We start from the raw sequence: 12,000 nt of genomic DNA, 5'->3' as shown, positions 1-12,000 counted from the left end.
CAAGTGGTAGTACATGCAATGTGAGTTCAGTGTAGTGATGACAGTTTTTGCTGAGCGGACAACTATGCAGCACTTGCCCCTTCCCTGCCACTTCAGAGAAGAGATCACAGGAATAACAAGAGGGCAGCTGCCTTATCTGGGAACTGTTTGGAAATCCAGCTTAAGCACAAGTATGCTGTGACAGACAACCAGTTACAGCTAAGAGGCAAATTCGGAATAACCAGAGAGGCAGTACTGACCTAAAGAAAAACACAAACTCTTGAGTCAGGAAGCATGCATCTTTCCATAGACTTGTGTGGCCCTGGGTAAGTCACTCATCTCTGTATCTGCCTTTCCCCATCTGTAGAATAGGGCTCTCTCTTCCTATCTCATGAGGAAAGGGATTAATGAATGTCCACATAGAGTTCTGTACAAGTAAAGTGCTATGTACAATTACCCAGGCAGGCAGTATTTAAAAACCCATAAGCAGCAGAAAGGCTGTGGGTGTGACTGGAGGAGGAACTGATGGGTTCCGACCAAAGCCCAACAAAACAGTCTTGGAAGAGTTCTAAAGGACTCAAAAAGAAAAGGAGGACTTGTGGCACCTTAGAGACTAACCCATTTATTTGAGCATGAGCTTTCGTGAGCTACAGCTCACTTCATCGGATGCACACCGTGGAAACTGCAGAAGACATTATATACACAGAGACCATGAAACAATACCTCCTCCCACCCCACTCTCCTGCTGGTAATAGCTTATCTAAAGTGATCATCAAGTTGGGCCATTTCCAGCACAAATCCAGGTTCTCTCACCCCCCCCCCACACACAAACTCACTCTCCTGCTGGCAACAGCTCATCCAAACTGACCACTCTCCTTACAATGTGCATGATAATCAAGGTGGGCCATTTCCAGCATAAATCCAACCATGAGGAAGTAACAGAGCAATATAAGAAACTCGAAACCTGTAAGTCATCAGGCAAGATAGGAGCCTCTGGTGAAACAGTAGGAATATACAAGGAGATGCAAGGTCCTTACAAACAGCGCTGCTCTTGGAGATTGGAAAGTCATTAACTTAGTGGCCCAGCTTTAAAGCCAAAGGAGACCCTGGACATCAGAAGCTAGAGCATCTTGGCTGTGATACTGAGGGAACTGATGGCAAGTCTAAGAAGTGACTAATACAATGTTTTGCAAAGTAACATATAACCTCAGGAAGTGAAGGCAGCACAGATTCTACAGAACAATAATCATTCCTCCCAAACTCATTACGAGTTTCAAATGTAAATCACACCAACTGGACAAAACCCATCTTTTGATAAGGTTCTTCATACATGACTTAATCATAGAATGATATAATATCAGGGTTGGAACTCAAGAGATCATCTAGTCCAACCCCCTACTCAAAGCAGGACCAATCCCCAACTAAATCATCCCAGCCAGGGCTTTGTCAAGCCTGACCGTAAAAACCTCTGAGGAAGAAGAGTCCATCACCGCCCTGGCTAACCCATTCCAGTGTTTCACCACCCTCCTAGTGAAAGTGTTTCCTAATATCCAACCTAAACCTCCCCCAAGGCAACTTGAGGCCATTACTCCTTGTTCAGTCACCTGGTACCACTGAGAACAGTCTAGATCCATCCTCTTTGGAACCCCCTTTCAGGTAGCTGAAAGCAGCTATCAAATTCCTCCTCATTCTTTTCTTCTGCAGACTAAATAATCCCAGTTCCCTCAGCCTCTCCTCATAAGTCACGTGCTCCAGCCCCCTAATCATTTTTGTTGACCTCTGCTGGACTATTTCCAATTTTTCCACATCCTTCTTGTAGTGTGGGGTCCAAAACTGGACACAGTACTCCAGATGAGGCCTCACCAATGCCGAACAGAGGGGAACGATCACGTCCCTCGATCTGCTGGCAATGCCCCTACTTATACACCCCAAAATGCCATTGGCCTTCTTGGCAACAAGGGCACACTGTTGACTCATATCCAGCTTCCTGTCCACTTTAACCCCTAGGTCCTTTCTGCAGAATTGCTGCCGAGCCACTCGGTCCCTAGTCTGTAGCAGTGCATGGGATTCTTCCATCCTAAGTGCAGGACTCTGCACTTGTCCTTGTTGAACCTCAGATTTCTTTTGGACCAATCTTCTAATTTGTCTAGGGCCCTCTGTATCCTACCCCTACCCTCCAGCGTATCTACCTCTCCTCCCAGTTTAGTGTCATCTGCAAACTTGCTGAGGGTGCCATCCACGCCATCCTCCAGATAGTTAATGAAGATATTGAACAAAACTGGCCCCAGAACCGACCCTCGGGGCACTCCGCTTGATACCAGCTGCCAACTAGACATCGAGCCCTTGATCACTACCCACTGAGCCCGATGATCTAGCCAACTTTCTATCCACCTTATAGTCCATTCATCGAGCCCATACTTCTTTAACTTGCTGGCAAGAATACTGTGGGAGACCGTGTCAAAAGCTTTGCTCAAGTTAAGGAACAACACGTCCACTGCTTTCCCTTCATCCACAGAGCCAGTTATCTCATCATAGACGGCAATTAGGTTAGTCAGGCATGACTTGCCCTTGGTGAATCCATGCTGACTGCTCCTGATCACTTTCCTCTCCTCTAAGTGCTTCAGAATTGAATCCTTGAGGACCCTGATTTTTCCAGGGACTGAAGTGAGGCTGACTGGCCTGTAGTTCCCCGGACCCTCCTTCTTCTCTTTTTTAAAGATGGGCACTACAATAGCCTTTTTCCAGTCATCTGGGACGTCCCCCGATCGCCATGAGTTTTCAAAGATAATGGCCAATGGCTCTGCAATCACATCTACCAAGGCCTTTAGCACTCTTGGCTGCAGAGCATCCAGCCCCATGGACTTGCGCTCATCCAGCTTAAGAAGTTGAATTAACAGGAAATGGCATTGTGAATTACTGCCTCTGAGGGTGGAGAGGTTAGCAGTGTGAGCCTAGGGGCTGGCAGTAGGTTCAGCTTTGCACATTTATTAGTGAAATGGAGGAGGAAATGGACAGTGAGTTGAAACTATCAGCAAGTTGTTCTGTGAATTAGAAAGCTATGGAAAATGGTGAGAAACTTCTGATGGATTTAAACACACTGGGGGAACAAGCAATACAACAGCCGGTGACACCTAGCTTGGGTAAATATAAGTTAATTCACAAGAGCCAAAAGGTCTGTTAAAGAGCTTCAAACTTGCAGGATCCTCAGAGGAAAGAGAGTCTAATGCCGGGGTTCCCAAACTCTGGTACACGTACCCCTAGGTGTACACAGGAGAAATTGTGTAAGGGTGGATTTTATTATTTTATTTATTGCAATTTCATAATAAGCTACTCAGAGGAAGCTTTAAAACTCTGTGGGAATTTGTTATATAAAATACGGTAATTAATTTATTTCAAGATGTACCAATGAGAATACAGATACGGTGACATACAGAGCCCTCACCGCCGATCACTGTAGCACTTTGAACTTGCAGCTGGTAAATCTGGAAGGGGGTACGCAATAAGAAAACTTTGGGAACCTTGGGTCTAATGAACAGAAAAAGCCGTCTGTCCAGCGCACTGCAGCACTTACAGCACTGAGAGGCTTGAGGGCATTACAAATAGAAGACATATTCCAAACAGTGGCATATGCTCATCTAGTCTAGCAGGGCCAGTTTCAGTCACCTCACCTTAGAGGTACTGCTGACAATGAGCAGCTCCAGAGAAAGGAACAAAGGTGTTTAGAGGGTTACATGGTAGTTACAGATGAGAGTAAGTATCAGAGGGGTACAGATGAGAGATGGAAGTTACTTAGCCTGGAAAGGAGAATTAGAGGGAATTTGACGAGGTCCTTAAGACTACAGAGAGCCCAGGGAAAATTGATCAGTCCTCTTTTGTTTTTATGCTGACCCACAAGACAGATATGTAATGTTAAGTTTTACTGTACTTTTGAGGGGTTTAGATTAAAACGCAGAGTTCACAGCATGTTTCAATCTCTCTTCAATACAGTCCAAAAGTCAGGATATGTTCCCCAGTACAGAGGTCCAATTGAGATGAGAAATCCCAGCACTAACACTCACCCACAGTATTTTCCTGCCCCAATCCATAAAGACTGTTTTCCTTCCTTTATAAGGGAAACTTTCCAAGTCTCCTGTCTGCCAACAAAACAAGTTTTACAGTCCATGCCACTTAATCATTTCCCTGTGTTAAAGCTCCTGATGCTTTAACTTGTGATGAAACCTGAAGCCCATATACTGTGGCACACAGCATGAATGAGCAGGGACAGAGAGGAACCTACACTACTGATTAGCATACTTGTGACAACATAATCCTCAGGAGGCAAGAACAAACTATGCTTGGGTCTCCGAGGGCCCATCCACATTAGGAAATTGATTTGCTGCTGACACAAAAACAATGAGGAGTCCTTGTGGCACCTCAGAGACTAAAATTTATTTGGGCAGAAGCTTTTGTGGGCTAAACCCCACTTCATCAGATGCATGGAGTGAAAAATACAGTAAGCAGTATATATATATATTTTAATTCCCATCTTTTCGTGTGCTGTAATATATATATACTGCTTACTGTATTTTTCATTCCATGCATCTGATGAAGTGGGTTTTAGCCCACGAAAGCTTCTGCCCAAATAAATGTGTTAGTCTCTAAGGTGTCACAAGGACTCCTCATTGTTTTTGCTGATACAGACTAACACAGCTACCATTCTGAAACTTGCTGCTGACAACTACTGCTAACATAGATGGGCAAAGTTATATGCATCTGCGATGGAAAATGTGATTGAGACTCATGTTTCTGCCATGAATCTGAAAGGAGTTTTGCCCCCTCTACGCTAGTAGTTAAACTGGCTTTAGCACTGATTCAGGTGGACCTGCTACTGACAGATACCTAGGGAGAGGTCAGTTTTGTAACAGATTGAGCCAGAATGTCTGTGCTTCAAGCAGTGCTTTCCTCAGGTATTTATAACAATAAGGAACACAATTTTTCCTTAAAGCTGCCTGCTGAGGGCAGCCATCTTGCTGAGGTGTCATTTGGGAGAGCACAATTAGAGCCCATTACCAGATAGTCAGTTCCCATTTACTAATATTGGTTAAACAATGATATATTTAAAAGATAAACAATCTTAAAAGCCAAGCTGAACTAGTTTACTCAGTTACTGGACTCCCACATGGTGTGATCAGAGGAATCACCTCAGCAAGATAGCTGCCACCAACAGGAACCCAGAAACTGTAATTAAAATAGTATCATTTAATTCAGTTAAAGAATGATTTGTCTTGTAATCACAGGGTGGGAAGAGTTTTCCTAAGCAGAACAGGAGCAGATTTATTTTAAGACACACTCAGATGTGACTCAGTGTCAAAGTGTGTATCTTAGATCAACAGTTCCAGCATGAACTCTGCCATGGGCACCAAACCGATGGCAGATCCTTGCTGCAGCTGACCCATCAGGACAAAGCAATCTGGTGTCATGCCAGAGCTGTTGATCCACAGCAGGTCTGGACTTTGGGACCTGAAAAAGAACAAAGAGTTAAGGTATGGATTTCTAAGGCACTGAATGCCCCTCTGACCCTGGTGAATGGCTTGTTGCAAATACTCTTTTGTTTTGAAGATCACCTTTAAGTTCTGTGGCAGCTCATCTCGATGGCTACACATTGCACAGTGGCTGTGCAGCTATCACCCAACTGATGTCTGAAAAGTGGAAGAGGACCTCCATTCTCAGCGTGTAACAATATGAAGCAAGATGCCGCACAAGAAAATAGAGGATTCCTCTCAGTTACCATATGGCATAACCACATCTCCAAAGGAACATGTCCACGCCTTCTCACACTGAGTCCCTCAGCAGCTCCCATTTCCATCTATCTGGTTACTCTGAATTTGTTTTTAGGACAATCAGTATGATTTTTTTAATCTGTGGTATTTTGGTTGGAGGTGCTGATGGCCATCAACTTCCCAAGAATCTGCCATTTTCTTCTATGCCCTAACGGAGTCTAAAAACAAAACCTTCCCACAACTGCTGTCCTGTGGGGTCCTGAGGGCTACACCAGGGGTTCTCAAGCAGGGGTACGTGTACCGCTGGGGGTACGCAGAGGTCTTCCAGGGGGTACATCAACTCATCTAGATATTCGTCTAGTTTTGCAACAGGCTACATTAAAAAGCACGAGCAAAACCAGTACAAACTCAAATTTCAAACAGAAAATGATTTGTTTATACTGCTCCGTATACTTGACAGGGAAACGTAAGCACAAAGTTTATATTCCAATTGATTTTATAATTCCCTGGTAAAACGAGAAAGTCAGCAATTTTTCACGAATAGCATGCTGCGACGCTTTTGTATTTGCAGGCCTGATTTTGTAAGCCACTAGCTTTTGAGCGAGGCGAAACTTGGGGGTACACAAGGCAAACCAGGCTCCCGAAAGGGGTGCGGCTGTCCCTAAAGGTGGAGAACCGCTGGGCTGCGCTACCCGAGACCTCATGGTGTCTTCAGGCGTGCGTGCCAATGAATGGAAACCCCCCCCGCCCCCAAAGGGCAAAGCGAAAAATGAAACAGTGGGGGGGGGGGCACGCTGCCCAGCAGGCCGAGAGCGAGCCCCCGCCCCCGCCGGACTAATGGCCACACCGAGGCCGATCTCGCAGTCGGAGCAGGGGACCCCCCCCCCCCCCCGAGGGAGCGCGCAGGAGGCCTGAAGGGGGAGGCGAGGCCGCCGGGGCAGGAGCCGAAGCTCCCACCATCTTGGAGCCCCGTGACTCGGCATTTCCCGGGCAGCAGGAAGCGCCGCGACCGGCCGGGGAAGCCAGGCTCGGGCGTGCGCGGGCGGGCAGCAGGCGGACACCAGCCCAGCTCCGGCCCGGCCTTCCCCGCCCCCGGCTGCGACCCGCCCCACAAGGGCCGGGCCGAGGCGCCGGCCGCGGGAAGAAGGAACCCAGCCGCCGCCTCCGCGGGGTCCGGCCGGCGCGGCGGGGCGCGGCGGGGCCGGGCCGGGCTGGCGGCGGCGGGGAGGCCGAGGCCCCACTCGCCGGGCCCAGCCCCGGCTCCGCCCCTCGGGGCCCGCATGACACAGCAGGATCGGGCCCGGCGCGGGGCGGGCCCCCGGCGCTCCCCGGCCGCTCGGGCCCAGGCCGGGGCCTACCGGCTCCGCGGGGCCCGGCGGGAGGGGGGGGCCCGGGCCGGGCCGCGGGGCTGGGGCGGGGCCCGGCCCCTCCGCACTTACTCGGCTCCCGAGGCCATGGCGCGCGGGGCGGGGCGGGGCGGGGCTGGCGGCGGCGGGTCTCGGGGTCTCCCCAGCGGGCTCGGCTCGGGCTGGCGGCGGCTCCGGGCGCTTCGCTCTGACTGAGCCTCACAGCCGACTCATCGGAAGCGGAGCTCCGCCCGGCGCCGGCTACTCTGCCTAGCAACAAGCCGCGCCCGCCAATCAGAAATTTAGGCTGGCAGCAGAGCGGCCAGTGGGAAAAACCGTATTGCCCTGGCCAATCAGAAAGCTCCAGCCGCCACCTCGTCCGCCAATCACAGTGCCCAAGGAAGAGTGGTGACTCTACCCGGCAACACGGAACGTACGGCCAATCACAAAAATACGCCAATGGAAAAACGGGGCAGGCAGGGTCCGCCCACATTGCTATCCTGCCTAGTAACGACTCCACCAGTACCTAAGACCTGGTAAAACCTGGACAGGTTCAGCCAATCAGGAAGGGAAGTAAGGTGATTGACAGACCAATATTAACCCCTGGGTGGGGGGGTCCGGGCTGCTGCTGGTTTCTCTGCCCCTTGGGCCAGAGGCGGGCAGTGAATGAGCCCCTGGGCTCAGAAAGGGCCTCCCAGTCCCACCTCCTCCAGCTGAGAGCAGCCAGTCTCAGCAGGGACCCCCAGCCCCTGCACCCCAGGCTGGGATGGTGCTGAGAGAAGTGGGTTTCAGCAGGGGCCTCGGTGCCCAGCGGCCGCTGGCTGGGGACACGGTGCAAACATCTCAGGCCATGCTTTGCAATCCAGGTCTGCCTCGTGTGACCTGCTGGCCATCGCGCTGAGTGGAGCGATGAATTCCAGGGAGGCTGCATGAACGCTGGGCATGCCGGGTGTCTGTCCTTGGACACTTGCGTCCTCCTCCTTGTGCTCAGGGGACAGTCAACAATTGACTAATCTGCCCTGGCAGGACAATGAGCTGCTGCCACCTGGGGAAACCTCTTCTACTGAGCTGGTAACCAGGCCTGGAATTACCAGAGGGACCGGAAGTCACAGCGGGTGGTCACAGTGTGCCAACGGGGATTGCAACTATAAAGGGAGGTTTTCTCATCAGCCATTTTTAGGAGAGGTAGGGACTGCTGGGAGATGCAATGGAAATAAAGTTGAGCAGGAGGAATCCCCTGAAAAGACAGTGACAAGTCCCAAAGGACACTTGCAGTAGTGAGGAAACTGAGGCAGGGATCTGCATGGAGATTTGTTGCTTTCCATAGATCAGTGCTATCTAAAAGTAAAGTGTGTCATGGGTTTAGAAATTCCTTCGCAGAGCCTGAGAGTTACTTGTTTACACTGTCACGTGGGTCCAGAAAGGGGAAACAGTCAACCAGGGGGCTCAGCAGCAATGTTGGAACAATGAGAACATGCAGCAGCTGCTTGGGAGTGTCAGGCCTACCTAGGCATGTGGACTATGGGGTCTCCACCGCCAAGAGGGGTGTCAGATGCTGGATCTGCACCTGATGTGTGTGCCTAACGGCCCAGAGACAGTGCTTAAATTCTGCCTTGCCCCAGCAAGCTGAGAGTACATGGGACCCAAAGTTTGGGGCCAGTACAGCAGCCTGATGAGTGTCTGCCAGTTGGAGCTCATCCAAAGTGGCCAGCTGTGACCTGGGGCACAAGGACTCTGGTTAAATGGCTCAGAGGCCCAGCTTTGGTGGTGACACAAGTCTACGGTGTGCAGTCACTTTCATGCCCACTGCACCCCCCCAATCCTTTACAGAACTTAAGTAATGAGAGGAGGAGAAATTATGAGCTGTGGAGAAGGGAGCAGTGCTGTGGTCTGTGCTCAGGTAGGATCTGAAAGGATGGAGAATGAATGAAGCAAACTGCTAGGTAGAGGCTGTTCCACGTGGCAGGTGAGGCTGCACGAAGGGGCAGAGAACGGTCTGCGCTAGACAATCCGAGAGGGTAGCACAGGGAGACCAGGCCTGGAAAGTTTCCTGCAGCAAATCCACGCTTAGACTGACCTGCATGAGGAAGTCTTGGCTCTGCTTGGCTGGGTGTCAGCTCTTTAACTCTACTGGCCAGTCAAGCAACCGACTCTGGGCTAGGCCTGCCGTGTCCTCACCCTGCAGGTTAGCAGCCGGTGCACCCCAGTACCGAATCGCTCCCCATTGATATCCGGCCCCTGCCGCTGGCTACACCATGTAATTCCCGATTCTCTGCCCTGTTTGCTACCTTCACCTTAAACCACCAGTTCTCAAACTGTGGGTTGTGACCCTGTTTTAATGGGGGCACCAGGGCTGGTTTAGACTTGCTGGGGCCCAGGGCTGAAGTCAAAGCCTGAACCCCACCACCAGTGGCTGAAGCCAAAACCAAAGGGCTTTGGCCATGGGTGGTGGGGTTCAGGTTACAGGCTCCCCGCCACAGGACGGCAAGGCTGGGGCTTTGGCCCCCTCACCTGGGGCGGTGGGGCTGGGGCAGGCTCAGGCTTCAGTCCCCCCATTGGGGTCGTGTAGTAATTTGTATTGTCAGAAGGGGGTTGTGGTGCAATGGAGTTTGAGAACCCCTGCCTTAAACCACTGCTCCTGTGTAACTCACAGCTTTGTGAGCACACACAATAAAACAAAAGTAGGTTTATTTAAGAAAGGATAAAGATTTAACTAGAAATGAGAGAAAATGATGGAAACAATTGGTTACAACACAAAACTAAATCATACAATGCAAAGCTGGGTCTCCGTTTATAAATAGTTACCTCTCCTATAATTACCTTGCCTATAAAGTAGGTTTTCCCTCCAATGTTTAGTCTGTTGCAGGGCTGGCTGGTTTCACAAGAACCAGGATCCAAACATTCATGAAAACACCACCACTTCACAAAGGGTTTCCTCAGTGACTGGATCCAGAGGACTTCTCTCTCCTCTGTGAGATCCATAAGATCCACCCTGGGTCAGACCAATGGTCCATCTAACCCAGTAGCCTGTCTACGACAGTGGCCTATACCAGAGCTTCAGGGGGAGTGCAATTCTGAGAGATTCACCCTGTCATCTGGCAGTCAGAGGTTTAGGGGTCGCTACAAGCATGGAGTTACATCTCTGACTATCTTGGCTAATAGCCATTGTTGGATTTATCCTCCAGGAACTTATCTAGTTCTTTTTTGAACTCATTATACTTTTGGCCCTCACAACAACTCATGACAATGAAGTCCACAGGTTAATTGTGTGAAAAAGTACTTCCTTTTGTTTGTATTAAACCTGCTGTCAATTAATTTTATCGGGTGACCTCTGGTTTTAGTATTGTGGAAAAGGGTAAATAAAGCACTTCCTTATTCGCTTTCTCCACACCAGTCATGGTTTTATAGACCTCTAATATATCCCCCTTTAATCATCTCTTTTCTAACCTGAACCACTCTCTCCTTTTTAGTCTCTCCTCTACTCCATATTTTTGATTTCTTTACTGCCCTTCTATGAACCTTTTCCAGCCTTTCTAAGATGGGCTGACCTGAACTACACACAATATTCAAGGTGTGGGCACACCATGGATTTAGAGAGTAGCATTATGGTATTGTCTGTCTTTGTATCCCTTTCCTAATAGCGCCATTCTGTTAGCCTTTTTAACTGCTTCTTCTCACCGAGGAGATGTTTTCAGAGAATTATCCATGACGACTCCAAGATCTCTTTCTTGAGTGGTAACAGCTAATTTAGACCCTCAAAATTTTGTATGTATAGTTGGGATTATGTTTCCCAATATGCATGATTTTTGCATTTACCAACACTGAATTTCATCTGCCATTTTGTTGCCCAGTCACCCAGTTTAGCGAGATCCCTTTGTAATTCTTCGCAGTCTGCTTTGGACTTGACTATCTTGAATAATTTTGTATTATCTGCAAACTTTGCCATTTCACTGTTCGCTCCTTTTTCCAGATCACTCATGAATACATTAAACAGCACAGGTCCCATTATAGATCCTTTCTCAGGGGATCCTGCTGTTTACCTCTCTCCATTGTGAAAAGTGATTATTTAGTCCTATCTTATGTTTCCTATCTTTTAACCAATTACTGATCCAGGAGAAAACCTTCCCTCTTATCCCATGACTACATAGTTTCCTTCAGAGCCTTTGGTGAGGGGCTTTGTCAAAGGCTTTCTAAAATTCCATGTACACTATATCGACTGAATCGTCCTTATCCACACACTTGCTGATCCCCCACAAAACATTCTAATAGACTGGTGAGGCGTGATTTCCTATTATAAAAGCCGTGTTGATTCTTCCTCAACAAATCGTGTGCATGTACGTGTCTGATAATTCTGGTCTTTACTATAGTTTCTACCACGTTAGCATCACATTAGTTTCTCCGCAATGACTGTATCGTCCTTGAGTGCTCCTTTAGCATCTCAACCGTCCAGTGGCCCCACTGGTTGTTTAGCAGGCTTCCTGCTTCGGATGTACTTAAAAAAAAAATTTGCTATTACTTTTTGAGTCTTTGGCTAGTTGTTCTTCAAATTCTTTTTTGGCCTTCCTAATTATATTTTTATACTTCATTTGCCAGAATTTTTGTTCCTTTCTATTTTCCTCACTAGGATTTAACTTCCACCTTTAAAAGGATGCCTTTTTGCCTCTCACTGCTTCTTTTTCTTTGTTGTTTAGCCACAGTAACTCTTTTTTCGTTCTGTTACTATGTTTTTTAATTTGAGGCGTACATTTAAGTAGAGCCTCTATTATGGTGTATTAAAAAGTTTCCACGCAGCTTGCAGGGATTTCACTTTTAGTGCTGTACCTTTTTAATTTCTGTTTAACTAGCCTCATTTTTGTATAGTTCCCCTTTTTGAAATTAAATGCTACTGTGTTGGGCCGCTATGATGTTTTCCCCGC

General features: G+C 48.5%; 1 protein-coding gene across 1 annotated transcript in view; it reads right to left on the bottom strand.

Annotated features, from left to right (window-relative positions):
• The window catches only part of VCP (valosin containing protein), a 32,808-nt gene extending 25,477 nt beyond the window's left edge, over nt 1-7,331 (bottom strand). Inside the window, exon 1 of the mRNA XM_084628674.1 lies at nt 7,178-7,331. Within this exon, the coding sequence (XP_084484800.1) occupies nt 7,178-7,194 (17 nt within the window). The 5' untranslated portion in view covers nt 7,195-7,331. The remainder of the gene's footprint in view (nt 1-7,177) is intronic.
• Between the last annotated feature and the right edge of the window lie 4,669 nt (nt 7,332-12,000).

Source organism: Lepidochelys olivacea (assembly GCF_965140295.1).
Source record: "Lepidochelys olivacea isolate rLepOli2 genome assembly, chromosome: 5".
NCBI lineage: Eukaryota > Metazoa > Chordata > Testudines > Cheloniidae > Lepidochelys > Lepidochelys olivacea.
Note: the sequence above shows the minus strand (reverse complement) of the source record. Positions and strands in the feature narration are given on the sequence as shown.